At 43.2% G+C, this 21,270-nt stretch overlaps 2 protein-coding genes across 3 annotated transcripts; one reads left to right on the top strand and one right to left on the bottom strand.

Annotated features, from left to right (window-relative positions):
• Nucleotides 1–336: 336 nt before the first annotated feature.
• LOC123411203 (1-aminocyclopropane-1-carboxylate oxidase homolog 4-like) lies at nucleotides 337–7,818 on the top strand. Of its 2 annotated transcripts, none has more exons than XM_045104146.1 (2): nucleotides 337–1,220; nucleotides 6,119–6,541. In XM_045104146.1, exons 1-2 carry the CDS (start codon nucleotides 360–362, stop codon nucleotides 6,377–6,379), a joined length of 1,122 nt encoding a protein of 373 aa, XP_044960081.1. In that variant the 5' UTR covers nucleotides 337–359; the 3' UTR covers nucleotides 6,380–6,541. The 2 variants fall into 2 exon arrangements, with proteins under 2 accessions (XP_044960081.1, XP_044960082.1); XM_045104147.1 differs by lacking the exon at nucleotides 6,119–6,541 and adding an exon at nucleotides 7,508–7,818 and having other exon boundaries at nucleotides 342–1,220.
• A 43-nt stretch (nucleotides 7,819–7,861) lies between these two features.
• LOC123411202 (trigger factor-like protein TIG, Chloroplastic) lies at nucleotides 7,862–13,064 on the bottom strand. Its single transcript, XM_045104145.1, has 13 exons — nucleotides 12,726–13,064; nucleotides 12,463–12,546; nucleotides 12,061–12,189; nucleotides 11,583–11,671; nucleotides 11,294–11,477; nucleotides 10,187–10,277; nucleotides 9,762–9,916; nucleotides 9,387–9,479; nucleotides 9,056–9,148; nucleotides 8,832–8,912; nucleotides 8,609–8,758; nucleotides 8,404–8,499; nucleotides 7,862–8,116 (listed from the first exon to the last, which is right to left on the bottom strand). The coding sequence occupies exons 1-13, from the start codon at nucleotides 12,981–12,983 to the stop codon at nucleotides 8,039–8,041; spliced, it is 1,581 nt and encodes a 526-aa protein (XP_044960080.1). The 5' UTR covers nucleotides 12,984–13,064; the 3' UTR covers nucleotides 7,862–8,038.
• Nucleotides 13,065–21,270: the final 8,206 nt, after the last annotated feature.

Raw genomic sequence — 21,270 nt, 5'->3', positions numbered from 1 at the left:
AAAGAAATTTGTAGAGGGGCATGCTAAGCGGAACAGTAAAGGACGCAATTAAAAAAGGAAAGAAACAACTCAGCGCTGGCCTTTATACCAAATCTAACGGTAATCACAACTTTAATCATACGGTCATTGACTGGTCTGAAAATATGCTAGAGATCAGTAGTCTGACCCCTAGTGATGTCGGAAACGCTTAATATCATACGACTGATACGAGGCAAACGCCAGACCATGAATCATGCGTCGTTGATTCAGATCCCACGGCCAAGAGACTCGTATACGCTGCCACGCTGGCTAAGGTTGGCAACATAGCCGAAGAAAGGCAGCTCGCCCGGCGACACAATCGTATTTCTCCCAACAAAAAGATGGCTGCAGCCGACGACTACGACGCCGCGGTCGCGCTGGCCGAGTTCCAGGCGGCCCGCGCCGGCGTCCGCGGCCTCGTCGAGTCCGGCATCACCTCCGTGCCGCCGCTCTTCCTCACACGCAGGCCCCGAACCAGCAGCCCCTCCCCACCGCCAGTCGAGGCCCAGAACCAGCCGCCCCTCTTCACCATCCCAAGCGTTGACCTCGCACTCCCGCTCTCATCCACCCTGCCGCTCATCCGCGCCGCCGCACGCTCGTGCGGCTTCTTCCACGTAACCAACCACGGCGTCGACGCCGCCGCCGTCGACTCGGCGGTGTCCGCCGTCCGGGCCTTCCATGAGCAGCCACTCACCACGCGATCGGCGTTCTACGCGCCCGCGTCCGTTGGGAGCATCACCTACTCCACCATCCCCATCCAGACCGGTAAAAGTAAAACGACCTCCGCCGGCCCTCTCCTTCCCTGGCGCGACACGCTCCAGGTCCGCTTCGGCCCTCCTCCGGCGCCCGACCTCGCCCATCTGCCGCCGGCTTGCCGGGACGCGCTGGTCAGGTACCAGCTTCTCATGACGGAGCTCGGGAAGAAGATGGCGGGGCTGCTGTCGGAGGCGCTCGGCGTCGGCGCGGAGCGGCTGGAGAGGGCGATGCGGGTGGAAGGCTTGCTGATGGCGTGCCACTATTACCCGCCGTGCCCGGAGCCGGCGCGGGTGGTCGGCAGCCTGGGGCACACGGACCCCAGCCTCTTCACCGTCCTGGCGCAGGACGGGGTCGGAGGGCTCCAGGTGCGCCTCCACGACGGGCGGTGGGCCGACGTGCTGCCGGTGCCCGGCTCACTTCTGCTCAACATCGGGGATGTGCTCAAGGTACGGAAATTAGGGCCCTTCCCATTTGTTAAATTGTGATTCAAATTCTACCGTATTGGACTAGACGTAGTACAATTGGTGTGGGCCTTTGCGTTGGTACCGACGCGTATGAGTACAACTCGTTTACTTGTCCTTCAAGGACTCTTATGTATTGTCCCTCATATATACTCCATGTAGTCGCACCTAAAGACGGCCTGTCGTCTCGTGCTTGTAATACTCCTCCTCATAGTGATTGCGCCTTCGTGCGTCCGTGGTTTTCTCCCGCAAGGGTTTCCACGTAAAAATCCGTGTCTCTCGTGTCTCGTTGATCTCGTTTTATCTAACAAGTGGTATCAGAGCTGAGGTTCTACAGATACGAGATTCGTTTGAGACGAGAGAAGCTAGGGTTACATCTACCGCCGGGCGTTCCGTCGATTCCGACTGGAATTCGATTTCCGCTGCTGCATCGTACGCGAAGGCGAGATCGACAGGGCGTGCTGTGCGCGTCAGGACTCAGGAGCCGACTCCGACTGGTGTTCCGTCCTATTAAGAGGAGCTGGATAGTTTTGGGAAGAATAGAATTGAGGATTGGACTGCTGAGGAGAAAAGAAGGGATCGTAAGGCTTTGTCACAAATTCAACTCCATTTGCATAATAATATTTTGCAGGAAGTTTTGAGCGAGAAAACTGCCGCCGCTCTATGGTTAAAGCTGGAAGGGATTTGCATGACTAAAGATCTCACCAGCAAGATGCATCTGAAGCAAAAATTATTCATGCACAGGTTACCTGAGGGAGGTAATGTTTTGAATCATATTTCAGAATTTAAAGAGATCATATCCGATCTAGCTGCAATGGAGGTTACGTATGATGAAGAAGATACTGCTTTAATGTTACTTTGTTCGCTGCTAAGTTCTTATACCAATTTTCGAGACACCATATTATATAGTCGTGATACTCTCACGCTTAATGAAGTTTATGAAGCTTTGAACTCTAAGGAGAAGATGAAATTAATGGTGCCTTATGATGGTTCAAGTTCATCCCAAGCCGAGGGATTATCTGTTCGTGGCAGGACAAAGGAGAAGAGCTCACATAATGGAAACCGTGGCAAAAGTAAGAACGGCCAGAGGGGCCGGTCGCAATCTAGAGACAAGAAGCAGTCTTGCAGGTATTGCAAGAGAGACGGGCATGACATCTCAGAATGTTTCAAGTTACAGAACAAGGAAAAGAGGAATGGCACATACAAACCGAAAGGTAACAAACAAGGTGAAAATTCTGCTAATGTTGCTCGTGATGAAAGTTCCGATGATGCTCTTGTTGTTATTGCTGGATGTGCTGAGACCAATGATGAGTGGGTACTTGACACTGCGTGTACTTTTCATATGTGCCCGCATAGAGATTGGTTTACTACTTTTGATTCTACTACTGCCGCTGGTTCCGTTTTGGGTTTTGATAATTCACCATGCAAGATTGAAGGCATAGGTTCCATTCGAATCAAGATGTTTGATGGCACAATCAGAACTTTGACAGATGTTCGGTATATTCCGAGGATGAAGAGAAATCTTATCTCTGTGAGTGCCCTTGATGCAAAGGGGTACAAGTATTCAGGTGGAGATAGCGTTTTGAAGGTCACCAAAAGTTCTCTCATTGTGATGAAAGGTGACTTAAGTTCGACCAATGGTCTTTATTACCTTCGAGGTTCTACCGTTTCAGGTAACGCTACTCCAGTTATTTCAAAGAATTCTGGTTGTGATGCTTCTAACCTTTGGCATATGCGTCTTGGACATATGAGTGAACTTGGTTTGGCAGAGTTAAATAAGAGAGGTCTTCTTAAAGGATATCAAACTGGTAAATTGAAATTTTGTGAGCATTGTATCTTCGGCAAGCACAAGAGGGTGAAGTTCAACACTTCCACTCATACAACTGAAGGTATTCTTGATTATGTGCATTCTGATTTATGGGGACCATCTCGCAAAAGGTCATTAGGTGGTGCTCGTTACATGTTGACTATTATTGATGATTATTCGAGAAAGGTTTGGCCTTATTTCTTGAAGCATAAATGGCAAGCTTTCTCAGCTTTTAAGGAGTGGAAGATTATGATTGAGAGACAAACTGAAAAGAAGGTAAAAATACTTCGCACTGATAATGGTATGGAATTCTGTTCTAAGCAATTTGGGAATTATTGCAAGTCTGAAGGCATTGTCAGACACCACACCGTTCCTTATACTCCTCAACAAAACGGTGTTGCTGAGCGTATGAACAGGACCATTATTTCCAGAGCCCGTTGCATGTTGTCCAATGCAGGTTTGCATAGGCGTTTTTGGGCTGAGGCCGCTTCCACTGCTTGTTATCTCATCAACCGTTCACCATCTATTCCTCTTAATAAGAAAACTCCAATTGAGGTATGGTCTGGTTCACCTGCTGATTATTCACAGTTGAGAGTTTTTGGTTGCACTGCTTATGCTCATGTTGATAATGGAAAGTTGGAGCCTAGGGCTGTTATGTGCATCTTTCTTGGTTACAAATCTGGTGTTAAAGGTTTTAAATTGTGGAATCCTGAAACACAAAAGATTGTTATTAGCAGGAACGTTATCTTTAATGAATCTGCTATGTTACATGATGTTGCATCTACTAATGTTCCAATTGAGAGTGAACAGCAGTCTACTGTTCAGCAGCCTACTGTTCAGGTGGAGCATCTTATTGATTCAGGTGATACTTCTGATAAGGAAAATGTTGATGCACATGATGAACCCGTCTTTGATGATGAACATGTCACTCCAAATCAGCCAATTGTTCCACCCAGTTGGAATCTCGCACGTGACAGAGTTAGGCGGGGTATTAATGCACCTGAGAGGTTAATTGAGGAGTGCAATATTGTTTCTTTTGCTTTATCTGTTGCAGAAGAAATTGAAGGTAATGCTGAGCCTTCTTCATATTCCGAGGCTATTATTTCTGGTGATAGTAATAAGTGGATGACTGCTATGCATGATGAGATGGAATCACTTGAAAAGAATGGCACTTGGGATTTGGTAAGATTACCTAGAGAGAAGAAACCTATTCGTTGCAAGTGGGTTTTCAAAATAAAGGAAGGTGTTTCTCCTAATGATGAGGCAAGATATAAAGCAAGGTTGGTTGCTAAAGGTTATAGCCAAATTCCAGGTATTGACTATAACGAAGTCTTTTCTCCTGTTGTGAAGCATAGTTCTATTCGCACTTTACTTAGTATTGTTGCCATGAATGATTTTGAGCTTGAACAATTGGATGTTAAAACTGCATTCTTACATGGAGAATTAGAAGAGGATATTTATATGGAACAACCTGAAGGTTTTGTTATTCCTCGAAAAGAAAAGCTTGTCTGTAAGTTAAAGAAATCTCTTTATGGATTGAAGCAATCCCCTCGACAGTGGTACAAGAGATTTGACACCTTTATGCTCTCTCAAGGTTTCAAACGGTCTAATTATGATAGCTGTGTTTACTTGAAAACTGTCAATGGTTCAGCTATTTATTTGCTCCTTTATGTTGATGATATGTTAATTGCTGCAAAGAGCATGTCAGAGATTGATGAACTAAAGAAGCAATTGAGTAATGAATTTGAGATGAAGGATTTGGGTGCAGCAAAGAAAATACTTGGCATGGAAATATCCAGAGATAGACCGTCTGGAAAATTATATCTCAGTCAGAAGGGATATATTGATAAAGTTCTTCGTCGTTTTAATATGCATAATGCCAAGCCAGTAAGTACTCCGTTAGCTGCACACTTCAAATTATCATCAGCCTTATGTCCTGAGTCAGATGCAGATATTGAGTACATGTCTAGAGTTCCGTATTCGAGTGCAGTTGGTTCACTTATGTATGCCATGGTTTGTTCTCGTCCGGATTTATCTTATGCACTGAGTGTTGTTAGTAGATACATGGCTAATCCTGGAAAAGAGCATTGGAATGCAGTTCAGTGGATTTTCAGATACCTACGAGGTACTTCTAATGCTTATTTACAGTTTGGGAAAACTGGAGATGGACTTGTTGGTTTTGTTGATTCTGATTTTGCTGGTGATTTGGATAAGAGAAGATCACTCATAGGTTATGTTTTCACCATTGGTGGTTGTGCTGTGAGTTGGAGAGCAACTTTGCAGTCTATTGTGGCTTGTTCCACTACTGATGCCGAGTATATGGCTATTTCTGAGACATGCAAATAAGCTATCTGGTTGAGAGGTTTGTACACTGAGCTTTGTGGAGACTCATCTTGCCCTACCATATTTTCTGACAGTCAAAGTGTTATATATCTTACAAAGAATCCAATGTATCACGAGAGAACAAAACACATTGATGTCAGATTTCACTATGTTCGAGATGTTGTTGCTAAAGGTGATTTGAAGGTATGCAAGATAAGTACTCATGATAATCCAGCTGATATGATGACAAAGCCAGTTCCTACCAACAAGTTTGAGCTTTGCTTAGGCTTAGTTGGTATTTCTCACTAGTCCTATGGACTTTGACGCACGAGGTGTTTAAGCTGATTTGGATGGAGTTATTCACTTTCTTCGACTACTGGAGGGAATTTGGCTCAAGGTGGAGATTGTTAAATTGTGATCCAAATTCTACCGTATTGGACTAGACGTAGTACAATCGGTGTGGGCCTTTGCGTTGGTACCGACGCGTACGAGTACAACTCGTTTACTTGTCCTTCAAGGACTCTTATGTATTGCCCCTCATATATACTCCATGTAGTCGCACCTAAAGACGGCCTGTCGTCTCGTGCTTGTAATACTCCTCGTCATAGTGATTGCGCCTTCGTGCGTCCATGGTTTTCTCCCGCAAGGGTTTCCACGTAAAAATCCGTGTCTCTCGTGTCTCGTTGATCTCGTTTTATCTAACACCATCCACCATTCTCATTGCAGATTACACGATACTGATTCAGTAGTTCAGGTGGTTTCAAATGATGAGTACGAGAGCGTGGAGCACAGGGTGGTGATCAAGTCCTGTCAAGATGCGAGGGTGTCCATTGCACTCTTCTTTAATCCCTCCAAGCGCCGGGAATCCGACTTGTTTGGGCCGCTCCCGGAGCTCTTGACGGCGGGAAAGCAGCAGCGTTACCGCGCTTTCACCGTGACGGAATTCATGAGCTCCCGGAGAGAGCATGGCCATGGCACCAACTCCATCGACCGGTTCAGGATTGCACATGAATAATCAGATCGAGTGGTTCAGTGCAGACTATTGTCACTCATGATGTACTCCTAGTCCTAGAGGCATGCATGTTTGTCAGGACGAACTTGGCTCTGTCTTGGCAGAAACGGAAATTTATAACACTGTAAAGAGAAAACTTGTTCAGTAAATGGGACATTATCTGCAGACCAAGGGAGCAAGGGGATTTAGGAATTGAGAATTTAGAGGTTAAAAACCGATGTCTGCTCAGTAAATGGCTGTTCAGGCTTTCGGTGGAAACCGAAGGTATGTGGGTACAAATTCTTAGGAACAAGTACTTACAAAACAAGACCTTAGCACAGGCTACCGTTAGGCCAAACGACTCCCCTTTCTGGAAGGGTTTGATGCGGTCTAAAACTGTCTTTTTCCACAGGACTAAGTTTATCATTGGCAATGGTGAATTAACTAGATTCTGGGAAGATACGTGGCTAGGGGAGGCGCCCTTAGCTCTTCATTATCCACAGCTCTACAATATTGTCCAACGACGACAGGCGTCCGTTGCGACTGTATTGCGCGACACGCCTCTAAATATTCAGTTTCGTAGATCCTTAATTGATGACAGATGGATCAGCTGGCTGCACCTAGTCAGAAGGTTGATGGACATCAACCTCTCTGATTCATCCGATAGTGTTCAATGAAAGTTGTCTACTAATGGAGTTTTTACTGCAAAATCTATGTATCTGCACCTCATAGATTTGGCGTCTATTCCAATATCCATGCATATATGGAAGGTCAAAGTGCCGCTGAGAATAAAGATCTTCATGTGGTTTGTCCACAAAGGAGTTATTCTAACAAAGGACAATTTGGCAAAACGTAATTGGAAAGGCAACCAAAGATGCGGCTTCTGCTATAATAAAGAAACTATTAAGCACTTTTTTCTCGATTGCCCTTTGGCTAAACTTCCATGGCGTTCGATTCACATTGCTTTCAATATCGGTCTTCCTCCTAACAGCATAAACAAGTTCTTTGGGGCGTGGTTAAAGGGGGTTGATTTGGACTTGCATAGCTTACTCGTGTGGGAACTTGTGCACTGCTTTGGGCTATATGGAACTGCAGAAATGATTTAGTGTTTAACAGATATAGCTCTATTAACTTTTTGTGGGTTATCTTCAGGCCTACTGCCTTGATCTGCACGTGGTCCTTACTCACTCCTGCGAAAGCCAGGGAGTCTTTGGTTACTGGGTGTGCCCGCTGAAAGATGATAGCTCGGGGTATCTTGAACTGGTTTGGATGACGACACAATAATAAAATAGGTGGCTAGTCATCTAGGCCTATTATCATAGCCGGTTGTGGCGCGAATGGCGCCTTGTATCTTTTGTTTCTCTTTGAAAACTTGATGTACTTTGTTCAGACTGGTTTCACTTTGAATAAATAAAAGGCTGGATGCATCGCTCGATGCAGAGGCCGGGGCTACGCCTCTTTTTTTTTTAAAAAGAGAAAACTTGTTTATGATATTTGAGTTCGGGATTAGAGTAACACTTTCGGTACTTATAGAGCAAACTTGACATCTACATGTAAACGAGACCTCTCTCTTGTGTGTGCTATAAACAGAGCAAACCCTTCCCGTCTGCAAAACCAAGGTAGGCCAGAGAGAGTTTGCACGCCTGCCATCCTTCAAAACTGACAGAGCATCGAGCGCCGCGCTCATTTTTTTATGTACTCGATCGTGCAGTTCTCCTTGAGCCACTCAAGCACCTTTGCAGCCTCCAGAACATCCTGAACCTGCATGGTTTTCAATCCCACAGCAGAAAAAGAGTGAGATTTTCCAGTCATGGCAACAAGAAGAGGTAGGGTAATTCCCTTGGCATTGCCTTGGTTCACTTAATACTAGGCATGGCTGTTTAACTGTCATCTTTTTTCTGTGGGGATTTAACTTTCATCTAGTGCGTATATATTTTAGTACCCAAAAAGTGTCGCAGTAAGATCAAAAGGGTGTTGCCCCAGACCGCAGCAAACTGAAGGAATTCAGTATTGAAAATATCAGAAGAAGAAAAAGAACAGTTAAGAACCTGCTGCTTGATGTTCCCCTCGTCGTAGTCTTGATTATAGCGTTTGAACTCTTCTATGGAGTTCTCAACTTCCTTGACGAGCTGGTCTGTCGAATACTGCACGATGATATGTTGTTAATGCATGGATAAAAAATGTATGGACCGGAAGTCAAAAGTAGAGATTATATCATTCGAATCACAAATGAACAGCAATCATGTTATTTACCTGCAAATTTTCGGCCTTGAATATTTCACCAACAACCAACATTTGTTTAATGATCCTAGTGATGTTCTCCCTCTCGGATTTTAGGTACTCCTGGACCGACTTCTCGCTTGAAAGGGATGCTAGCTGGTCTTTGTCTAGCTTCCTTTCTGCCTGCAGGAATCAATAAATACATTGAGAAAGCAAGATATAAAAGTTAACCTAGTGTTAACTGCTTGTTCAGTACCTGAAGTTGTAGAAGTTTGGCTCCATACAACTGCTGGCCTTGTTCTTGAAACAAGGAACGTGGAACATCAACATCTACCAACTAAACAAACCAATCAAAACATATTAGTGCAAGCTTATGCAATCTTAGTAAGAATGTGAAAAGGAATTTGATAATGGAACCAAAGGTAACATATGGATGATCTCCCTGCAAAAATAATAACTCGGAATTGAATAGCCCACAACCTTTCCCAGTTGGTCGAGGATTGCGTTATCTGTTGCTTGTTCTATAGCCGTCTTCTCCACTTCTTTGCATCTTTCCAAAATTCGCTCTTTAACCTGTTTCAATCAGAAGGGGTGATTTCTAAACAGTTGAAAACATTCATCGACCATCATATCGTATGATGATCACAGTTCACAGCCAATATTTCACAGGCTTAACTGTGAAACTATGATCAATCAGGAGTAATTTTCCAAAAAGAAAACAGATTCAGCAGGTACATATCCAGTGATGTTGATTTCAATGCCCATTATTAACTACCAGGTGAAACAAATACTACAGCGGTAGAATAGAAACCTCATCGATGGTATTGCATCCTGGAAGGAGCTTTGCGGCAAGCGAATCATCCAATTCTGGCAACTCTCTGTAGAAAAGTTCTTTACAGACAACCTACATAATACAGTCAAAATGGGAATGAAAACTCCAGCACTAGCTATAGATACAGAATAAAAAACTTTGTCACTGTAGTTTGTGTGCAGTCAAACAGGACTACTATACACGTGCATCTGTATTTTCCACATGAAAATCATACTAACAGATGTGACGGTAAAAGTAATTTCTAAGTGTAATGACTTCTATGTGATATAGGCACAATATAATGCGATTACTAATTGGTAGAAAGAGTGGAGTACACAGGTATATACATCTCGGTCTTTAGGAAGTGATACTCACAGTAAACTGGGCACGGACACCTTGTAGAGTTTCCTGCTCAAATGACTCAGGGAACTGAATAGGAAAAGTTCTAGTCTCACCAGGACGAATCCCAATCAGCGAACCCAGAAATCCAGGAACAAGATTAGTATTTTCCTCAGTGTCCAAGTGGAACCCTGTAATCATAGTAGATATGCATCACAAGATAGAATGAAGGCAATAGTATGCATTCTATCTTATCTTGTATTCTGATATACAAAAGAGAATTTTGAGGATATGTAGACTTGAAAATCGCATGCTACATTAGTCAGTTGCAACCAAAGTGGCGTACAAAGCCAGAAACAATTGGGAAAATATTTCAAACATATAACAGCATATTATCATAATAGGCAAACAATGAAGTTGTGAAAATAAAATAGAATGCAGTTGTGCAGAAACAAACAAACCTGTACTCTCAGCTGATGGAATTTTTTCACCTTTAGAGCCGTCGGTCGTGATAGTTTCAGCCAATATATCCAGTACAACAAGATCACCTACCTACATGGTCCGAAAGAGGATGCTATTACTAACAGCATTACTGAAACTTACCATGCAATAAGTTTAATCCAACATGCCAAATCCAAACAAGGAAGCCATGCAGTTCACACATCCTTCATTTATTATGAAAATCATAATGCTGTTCTTTTTCAACAGAAGTCATAGTGATGTTTGACACTGACAAGGAAACTGTTAAGGGTATATATGTACATGGTGACTTGGCTGTGGACAATATTTCTGCTAGGCCCATAACTCTATTTTGTATATAACTGTTTCAAATAAAATAAGATGCATATTTGTGAATAATTTTCTTTTTCCTAAGTTGACATGCTAGTATGGAAATCTCTAGCCGTAGTCATCCAAGACTCGCCGCCTTCTTTGCCAGAACCGGCAAATGCAGAACAATAAGATCTGCTTCGAAATGACCAGATTACCCCCTGTTTAAGAAAAGTGTAGATATAGGCCGTATTGACTTCCACCCTCACGGTCTTATCTCATCTTCATGAGATTCAATGAGCATACGTTGCCACTGATTCTGATGTCTGATCTGGGTGGATCTTAGCAGGATTAATGTTCATCGTCGACTAGCAATTGTGTTCATTGGACTGAACTACCGATGCTGGCACATTTGCTATTGCCCACATTATCATTGTTATTTTTGAATGTCGGTAGATGCCATATGATGTTGCTGACTTGTTCAACTATCAGACAGTACAAGTTGCTGAGCTATCATAACGCTAAAACTAGTGGAAACATCTATAGATATAAAAGGTACACGGTGTAACATCAAGAAGCTCCTGGAATTGTTCGCTCGGGTAGTACAACCAGGGCTCGGTTTTCCTTTGAGAACCAGATAATAATCACTTTATCAGCCATAATAGCCCTGAGCTATAATGCAGGCACTAGCAAATACAGGGGTATTATATATAAGTTAGAGTGTGGCCATCGTAAGGCTCCAGATCATAAAATCAAGAAGACACAAATATATGGAATAAGAAGCAGCTGTAAGAAATCACCTGTAGGCCTCTGTCAGTTACTATTCGAAGCAGCCCTAGAGATTTACGGCGACGCTTAAGCTCTAACTCGGCTGCCTTTTCTGCATCAACAATTTCATCTATTTCAATAACCACTTTGAGGTTCTTATATTTGTCTTCAGATAACCAACGGACTTCAGGAACAACATCCACAGCAACATCATATCTGAGCAAAAATTGGTATAAAGAAAAATATATGATCAAAACAACAATTTTAAATAAGTTCAGATAATGAAATAAGCAGGATGCCAAGATGGTAGTAACTGTCTACCTAAAGACATGGTCAAGGGAGAAAGCCTCGTTCATGTCATCAAACTTAGTGAGAATGCGCACAGAATCTTCTAATGCCCTCTCTTCTACCTATAAAAAAAGATGACGATATCAGCTGGGCAGATGTAATATTAAGTATAACATACAGTATATATTTAGAGGGAGAAAGATAAGTCATGGTTCAGCAAGAGATTGGACCATCAGAGAAGAGATATGCAGTGAGAAATGTTCTCGGCAAAATATCTGCCGAAAATGCTAAACAGTGCATCATTCTGATGATCTGCCAGTTCAGTTCATATGAAATGGTAATCCCTACTTCAAAAATTTCAACTATATCATCACTCTGTTAATAATGATGCACGACAAATACAGGTTACCAGAACTAATTTTTCTTGTCATGAATGGCTGGAAACAAAGAATCCATCATGTTAAATATCAGGGTATTGCTTTGTAAAATGGGGCTGGGGAGAAATTCATACCGAGGACAATGCTTGAGGAAGCGTATGTCTTAAGATAGCTTCAACTGTTGCGGCCCGAACATGTTGCGGTCCAACGTAGTTTAAAAGTACATTTTCTGGAACTATCTTTCCAGGCCGAAATCCAGGAACCTGATAAGAAGGGAGTAGCAGGGGTATACAATAAAAAACTTATAGTAGAAAATATAGAGCAGCATCAGAGACACCGTGTAGAATTATCTCCTTTCCCACTTCCGAATTATCTGGTCTTAGTGATTTAGCATGATCAACTGGTTATAAAATATGATGCGGGCTGAAAATGCTACTATAGATTACACGACTATTTCCAGTTTGTGAAAATAGTCATCTGTCCTGACGAATTCCAATCTTCTTCATTTGATACAGGTTTTGGTAAAGAAATGGTACCTTGAAACGCTTTGAGTACTCGAGAAGAGTTGTTTGGTAGCACTCCTGGCATATCGAGGGAGGCACCTCCACGCTGAACTTAACCTGAAAAGCAGCACGCCACGGCCATTGCAATCAATAATTAGCGCATCATTCTAGCTCCTACTCTACTGCGTATTAACCATCGCACCAAACCGAGACAAAATCCCACATTACAGAATTACGCGGCTCTCCAACTCATATACAATTGGAGAAACAGTTAATTAAACAGAGTCGGGGCTAACACAGGAGTTGGGCTGCGGCGTCTCGATGACGCGGACGGAGTCCCCACCACCCGCGGCGGCCTCGCGGAGCTCTACGGCGGCCGAGGTGACGAGGAGCCGTCGCCTCTGGGACCGCGAGGTGGAGGCGGGGATGGACAGGGACCAAGATGAGGACGGCGACGAGGAGCTAGACCAGGAGGCTGTTCGTGGGGCTGAGGAATGGCTGCGGCCGTGGTGGATGGAGGCTGTGGAGACGACGGCCGCGGTGGCGAGCTCCATGGCCGCGCCTCGGAGTGAGCAGGGCGTTTGATTTTGTGGGGGAGAGGACGAGGGGAGGGGATTAGGATTTAGTAAGCCGATAAGCGAATAGAAGTAGCAAGTCAGATATTTTTGTGGGCTTTATGGATTTTCTAAACAGTTTCCTTTTGTTGCAAAAAAGGTCTACAATTTTTTGGCCCTCTCCATGGTTTTGTAGGTCTTGGTATATTTTTCTGTAGATTTGGTAAAACCTATTTTATTTTTACTAAGGACAAAACTAGAACTTTAAATATTTTGGAACAAAGTGAGCAAAAATGATAAACGTGTCATGGTATTTACGAACCCACTTTTAGAACTTAGTTAAAGTTGTATTTCCAAGCTTAAAAATATTGCAAAAAAATCACACACATACGTATTAGGTATAAACGTATCCCTACAATTTTCATAGAACAATATGACCGTCACTTCATTTATTTATTTTGCACAGGTCACAAATGGTTAGCTTTTGAGAAAGTTTTACTCCCTCTGTATCATAATAGTTAATTGTAACTAGAATTATTATGGTATAGAAGGAATATATGGTAAGTTTCTATACGGTACCTATATGCATGGTTTTTCCTATAAATTTTCACACATAGTTTTTGGTAAGTAGGCTTTCCATGTACCTATATTCTAGATTTTTGCTCTAAATGCTACTCCTACATATGTAGCATGCTACAAAATTTTAGGGTCTGGATTACACAAAAATGAAACATACTCCCTCCGTTCCAAAATTTTTGTCTTAGATTTGTCTAGATATGAATGTATCTGGTCACGTTTTAGTATTTTGATACATTCATTTTTAGACAAACTTAAGACAAGAATTTTGGAACGGAGGGAGTACTATCAATAAGTATCACATTCAAAATAGATTGTCCTTTTTGTTTCTTGAGTTATGTATTGTTTTTGGATATACAAATCTGTAACATGTTACATATATGTCGTGTCAGAGTCGTTGTTTTTTCTTTAGAAAAATAGAAAAACAGAACTAAATGTTAAACTATATATGCCTCTACCACTCTTAGTTGTTAGCATCCCGTTTGTTTCAATCTTCTACTCACCCCATGTGTGACCATTTGTGATGTTTCTGCGCGTGGTGGTATTGAATTGCATGCTCGCTAGTTTATTCAAAAATCTAAACTGATGGGCAAGGATGGACAATATATTTCAATATCCCTTCACACATAAGCTGATCAATGTGGGATCGATGTAGGTTATAACTATTTTTATTTAATAGTTTGTTTGATGAGTCTTAAATTCGACACCTCTTGGAATTGACATAATTTGAGATATTGTATTGAGCCTCCTTGGATGGTTTATAGAGAGTACATACGTGGAGGGAAAGAAGTATGTAAGATACGAGATGGATTGCAAATAATGTACTACTTGAATAGAGAGATATGTCAATACACTCTATCATTCAATAATTGCCATTTCAAATTTAGTCTTTTCGCTTGAAGATTTGAAAAATTCCTGGTAGTGCTTATGTAGATCCGCTTGTTTTATGTTCTTCGTATGTTGAGCTGTTTTTCAAGTCTGTATTCATTTTATTACAATGCGCAATTAGTTGAATGTGCATTTAGACAAGAAAATAGTGCCACTGAATAAAAGAGGTTAGAAATACTACCACATTTGCATTATCGTGATTGTGCACTTGCAAAATTTTGCAAACGGTGCTAAAATACTACATTTGAGATTTTCTCTTTTATAAAATCATTATGTGAACTCTAAGCTAACATTGTGTGTCGAGTTTTTCTATTGTGACATTTTTTTTGCAATACCCTCCAAACCCTATATATTTTACATGTTTCTTTTCAATACCATCGAAACCTCGGGTTTGCCACTGCCCTTATGATAACATCTTAACAGTCCTAATGTGACTCCTGCCACAACTGATGTGGGACTAACCATGACTGGCAACCATAAATCAACCGAGATGGGTAGCTAGGGTATGATACCAAGTTTTACGCTATCTCAGTTCGCTAAATTGGCATTCCAAAACCCACCCCTCCTTGTTGTGACACATGCGTACAACAATAATGTCTTGGCCCGTCCAACGCTACCACATAGCAACTAAGAATTATAGGAAGTGTTTCCCTCTTATCTAAAAGATTGGTGATATGCGTCATATAACTCATAGGATGGACCACCCACCCATTTAGATAAACCATGTTGTGAACTCAATTCACCTGGTTGTTGCGGTGTCAAAACCGGTTGATCTCGAGTAGGGGGTCCGAACTATGGGTCTTGAATCGATGGGTAACAAGGGGACAAAGGAGACAATGTTTACCCAGGTTCGGGCCCTCTTAATGGAGGTAATGTTGGGTAACGTAGCAAAAATTCAAAAATTTCCTACGCCATATTCAGATCTTCCTATGGAGAGACCAGCAACCAGAGAGGGCTGAGTGCATCTTCATACCTTTGAAGATCGCTAAGCGGAAGCGTTGCTAGAACGCGGTTGATGGAGTCATACTCGCGGCGATTCAGATCGCAGTGTGATTCCGATCTAGTGTCGAACCACGGCACCTCCGCGTTTAACACACGTACAGCCCGGTGACGTCTCCCGCACCTTGATCCAGCAAGGAGGAGGGAGAGGTTGGGGAAGAGCTCCGGCAGCACGATGGCGTGGTGGCGATGGAGCGACGAGGTCTCCCGGCAGGGCATCGCCAAGCACCGTGGGAGAGGAGGAAGAAGAGGAGCAGGGCTGCGCCGAGAGAGAGAGATGAATTCCCGTATCTCCAATGGCCAAAAACCCCACTATATATAGGGGGAAGGGAGGGTGGCGCCCCCCTTAGGGTTCCCACCCCTAAGGGGTGCGGCGGCCCTAGATGGGGGGAGGAGGTGGCGGCCAGGAGGGGAGGAGGGGGTGGCGCACCCCCTGGTGGGCCTTAGACCCACCTGCGCTAGGGGTCCCCCTACCCCTCTTAGGCGCCATGGGCTGAGTGTGGGGGGCGCACCAGCCACCCAGGGGCTGGTTCCCTCTCACACTTGTCCCATGTAGCCTCCTGGGGCTGGTGGCCTCTCCCGGTGGGCCTCCGGAACCCTTCCGGTGGTCCTGGCACTTTGCCGGTGGTGCCCGAAACATTTCCGGCGTCCAAACCCATCCATCCTATATATCAATCTTTACCTCCGGACCATTCCGGAGCTCCTTGTGACGTCCGGGATCTCATCCAGGACTCCGAACAACCTTCGGTAACCTTGTATAACAATTCTCTATAACCCTGGCGTCATCGTACCTTAAGTATGTAGACCCTACGGGTTCGGGAGGCATGCAGACATGACCGAGACACCTCTCCGGCCAATAACCATCAACGGGGTCTGGATACCCATGGTGGCTCCCACATGTTCCACGATGATCTCATCGGATGAACCACGATGTCAAGGAATCAATCAATCCCGTATACAATTCCCTTTGTCTGTCGGTATAGAACTTGCCCGAGATTCGATCGTCGGTATACTTATACCTTGTTCAGTCTCGTTACTGGTAAGTCTCGTTACTCGTTCCGTAGCACGTCATCCCGTGACTAACTCCTTAGTCACATTGAGCTCATGATGATGTTCTAGCGAGTGGACCCAGAGATACCTCTCCGTCACACGGAGTGACAAATCCCGATCTCGATTCGTACCAACCCAACAGACACTTTCGGAGATACCCGTAGTGCACCTTTATAGTCACCCAGTTATGTTGTGACGTTTGATACACCCAAAGCACTCCTACGGTATCCGGGAGTTGCACAATCTCACGGTCGAAGGAAAAGACACTTAACATTAGAAAAGCTTTAGCATACGAACAACACGATCTAGTGCTATGTTTACGATTGGGTCTTGTCCATCACATCATTCTCCAAATGATGTGATCCCGTTATCAATGACATCTAATGTCCATGATCAGGAAACCATGATCATCTATTGATCAACGAGCTGGCCAACTAGAGGCTTGCTAGGGACACATTGTGATCTATTTATTCACACATGTATTACTGTTTTCTGTTAATACAATTATAGCATGAACAATAGACGATTATCATGAACAAGGAAATATGATAATAACCATTTTATTTTTCCTCTAGGCATATTTACAACAGGTAAAACCCTACGTCTTGCTCTTGTTGTATTGATGAAGTATACACAGTACAGAGTTGATCTATCTCGAGATCGGATGTTGTGGTCTAAATCCTAATTGTAATGAACATAAGTCATCTATGAACTACAACCCTCTGGTTTATATAGATACGAGGGGCGCTAGGGTTTATACAATGACGGTTACATCAAGGAAGGAACACAGGGAGCAACACGTTATCTTGGACTGCACGTCAAGTCTTCGGAGGAGTGCACCTTGATCTTAGTATCGTCAATGACGGTCCAATGACTCAGGAGTCCGTCCCACAAGAATAGATAGGTGGCCTGAAGACCCCCCCCCCCCCTAATCCCGGACTCCCTGAGTTGGGGAAGTGGATTTACAACTCCAACACTTGGATTGAAGTTCTTGTGTACACAAACAATTTCTAATTTATGTTGAAGGGTCTCTTTTTGTAGTATTTGTTAGAAACAATAATATCAAATTGGGACTTAATCTTGTCCATCATTTATTAAATAGTCTCGCAATCATCATAGAATTGAAAGTGGTGGGGGGATGGAAGAAAGAGTATGTCAGGTAAAAATTCTAAACAGCTCAACTGCGGCAACTACGGAAGTACATACGATTAATTATAAAGTTTGAAATAATTGGGCTCCCCAAGTGCAAGTATTTCACTTTGTTTGTCATCAAAAACTAAGTTTTGACCACGGACCAGCCCGCGAGGTGGGTGTGGCTAAAATGGAGCATCTGCAAGTTTTGTAACTAGTTACCGGAGACGACGACCATATGCTCTTCCATCCATAGTTGCTTCACATCCATCTATGTCGATGATTCATGATTAGCTTCTGCTTCCCCTTTAGCCTAATTATCGGCATCCCTTCACGGACATAACATGGTGGCCTCATGTAGTGCATGCTAGATAGGGTATATGCAAAGCCATGGTATCCTTGCTCTTGTTGGTGATTTGCGAGATTTGGAAGGAACATGACAGAAGGATTATGTTTTTAGAAAAAGTAATGTTAGAGGTTCGAAAATAATAACTGACGATCGTCTGTAGGAGGCCAACCCTCGCGAATGCATTATTTCCTGGCGACGTCATGCACAAATCTTGGTGCATGGTCGACGTCATGTAGACCAGCTAGAGTTGTTCGCTATACATTATTTCCTATCGATCCCTCCCTTTTTTGTGCCAAAATATTCATCTGAGCTACGCGGGCGAGGGAACTCGAACTCGAGACCTCGTGGAGAAAGGCACACACTTTACCACTTGGAGTTAAGAAGGTCTTTTGGCAACATGTAATTAAACTTGCTTTATATATTTGAAGCTACATTATTTTACATTCAATTTTAATTTAAAATACCAAAAAATCAACAATATTTTTCCATTTTTTATCAAAAATAAATCCCTATTTTTAAAGGGTATTTTTTCAAACTTTCCATGTGAATTTTTATTATAGATAACATGATAATTTGTACTCCCTCTATAAATTAATATAAGAACGTTTAGATTACTACTTTAGTGATTCAAACGATCTTATATTAGTTTACGGAGGGAGTAGGTCCTTTTTCTAATGTCCTTGTGGTAAGCTTTTGAAAAAAATATCACTAATTCATGAAAAATTTGGAATTGTTTTTGTTTTTACTTTCTCACATGGCAGTTTTATTACTAAGAGCATGGTATTTTAATAGTGAATAACATGGAATTTTTATGATTAATTGGATGGAAGTTTTATTACTCAGAGCATGTATTTTAATAATTAATAATATGATATTTTATTATTAAGAGGTTATCAGTTTAATGACTAATATCATGTCATTATTATTAATATTAGTATGGCCTTTTTATTAGGGGATGGCGGTTTTAATATCAACAGGATGGTAGTTTTATTATTGACAGCTTGACATTTTTATTTTTATTGGTATGCATTTTTTATTAACGGGGTGGCAATTTTAGTATTAAGAGGATGGTAAAGAAACAATGACATGTTGTTTTTTTATTAATTTTTAAATAGTGGACCAGATAAATCAAGAAATTTACGACATGTCATTTTGTTTTTGGTCTTTGGCAAAGATAAAGAAAATGTTCTCCAAAACACGCCTTTTTGCATAGTGAAACATCACCATGGCAAAATTCATAATTTTTTTAAGATCACGCGACACATTTTTTAATGATACCATTTGTAAATTTGTAAATTAGGGAAATAACAATTTTATAATGTAGGATGACATTTTTTGTATTTTCATATCATGGCAATTACGATACTTATATTTTCTGTGTTTTTTCCTAGAAAATATATAAAATAATTTCAAGTCGTAGGGGGGGACTGGAAATAAATTCTATGAGACCAGGTCTCATAGGCCAACATATGAGACCCTCTCTGATGAATGACACGTGGCACTTACAATCTTAAAGCGGCTACTCCCACTTCATCTATTAATTTCCAATCCTGACTACTATTCCTGGTTGCAATTTCTACGTACGCTTGAACATGTACGTACACAACGATCCAGGGTTTGGTTGTTCGCGCTCTCGTACGTTCATGACGGCCAAGCTAACCTCGTCACCGGCAGCCGCTCGGAACAACGCTTTGATAACTTGTCTGAATGATGTCGTTACCAGCATCCGCATGAGATGATCCAGCGACATACAACTTCTTTTCAGTGGTCGTGCCAGAAGACCTCGTTATTGAAATTGGGCAAAGTTAATTAGAGTAGCCACTTTAAGATTGTGAGTGCCTCGTGTCGTTCATCAGGAAGGGTCTCATGTGTTGGCCTATGAGACCTGGTCTCATAGAATTTATTTCCGGGGGGACTCCCCACCGCTTGTTATCATACTCTCGAAAGCCGACGGAAGATTTACATCACAAGGGGAAGAGAGGGAAAACAGAAGACTAAGCCTCCAATCCAGCCCGCTCCAGACCACCTCTAAAGCGACATGACGAGAGATCAAGGTTACAAATTGTTCTCACAATCACACCATGCATCGTGCAAGATTTTTGGTTGAAGATGAGGTCATTCCTGACCTTCGCTAACTCCCAAAGTAGCACCATACACCCCGCCTCCTAGGACGACCGGGGCACCTCCAGCGGCGGTTGGGCACATAGGAGCAGCTCAACAGTCGCCGGCGCAGGTCGCAGCCCAACGGCGTCCCACACAGCGGCGCTGAGGGCACAACCGGTAAACATGTGATCACCATCTTTGATCTCCGAGCAACGCTCGCATTTATCAGAGGGGGAGCAATTCTTTCGGGAGAGGTTCAGGCGTGTGCTCAGCCGGTCTGCCGTCAGTAGAAGCATGAAGATCTTGATCTTCCTCGGCAGTTTTGTCCCCCAAATTCTGTTCGCATGACGGTACTGCATGCCATGCAGCGAGGTGGCTCGATACAGAGAGCCGGTGGTGACCGCAATGTCGGTCCCCCAAGACATGGTCCTGGAGTCATGCTCATCAGAGAGCACAATGACATAGACAATGTTAGAGAGAATTTCTAGTTCCTGCTCCGCAGCGGCAGTAAGTCTGTTTCGCAACAGGTTTCCAACTCCCTCTCCTAGAGCATCCGCCACAGTAACATTTAGCCTCACGCAATGCGAGAAGAGCGCAGGGAATGCGAAGGCAAGCACTCCGAAAGGGAGCCAGCGGTCCATCCAGAATGAGGTTTGCCTGCCATCGCCGACAGTAACCCGGGTGACCGCCCTGTATATGTCCAGACCATGAGCCACTAGTTGCTCAATGACCGCCGGTTTGGAGGGCATGTCCCCAAGGTCGCCCCGATGCCTTTGACGGTACCAGATCATCCATGATATATCAACATACCCATGTAGTTTGTGCACGAAACGGAGGAGGAGGCACTGGTTTTGCCGCCGGAGATCCTTCATGCCAACACCACCTTCCTCTCTAGAGAAACACATTTTATCCCAAGCAATTAGACACTTGGACCCGGAGCACCGCTCCGCCCCAGACCAAAAAAAAATCGACACTTTTTATCAATTGACTCGATCACTCCAGGTGGCAACACCAAGAAGATCATGAAATGGGAGGGGAGGGAGTTGAGGACAGAGTCACAGAGCACCATCCTCAACCGAACTAGAGAAGGCGAGCATGCCAACCGACCAGAGTCTTATAAACTCTCGCAATGAGAGGGGCAAAGGCAAAGATCGGGAGCTTGACAAGCGAGAGGGGAAGGCCAAGGTATGT

The sequence above is a fragment of the Hordeum vulgare genome, chromosome 7H (genome assembly GCF_904849725.1).
Source record: "Hordeum vulgare subsp. vulgare chromosome 7H, MorexV3_pseudomolecules_assembly, whole genome shotgun sequence".
Taxonomy (NCBI): Eukaryota; Viridiplantae; Streptophyta; class Magnoliopsida; order Poales; family Poaceae; genus Hordeum; species Hordeum vulgare.
This window is presented reverse-complemented; position numbering and strand designations above follow the sequence as displayed.

Bases quoted from the DNA above. Each gene is read 5' to 3' on its own strand.
- LOC123411203 (XM_045104146.1), top strand. From the start codon at position 360: ATGGCTGCAGCCGACGACTACGACGCCGCGGTCGCGCTGGCCGAGTTC. The intron at 1,221-6,118 runs GTACGGAAATTA...TCAGTAGTTCAG, and splicing joins ACATCGGGGATGTGCTCAAG to GTGGTTTCAAATGATGAGTA.
- LOC123411202 (XM_045104145.1), bottom strand. From the start codon at position 12,983: ATGGAGCTCGCCACCGCGGCCGTCGTCTCCACAGCCTCCATCCACCAC. The intron at 11,478-11,582 runs GTAGACAGTTAC...ATTTTTGCTCAG, and splicing joins TCCCTTGACCATGTCTTTAG to ATATGATGTTGCTGTGGATG. The intron at 8,759-8,831 runs GTACTGAACAAG...TGATTCCTGCAG, and splicing joins CCAAACTTCTACAACTTCAG to GCAGAAAGGAAGCTAGACAA.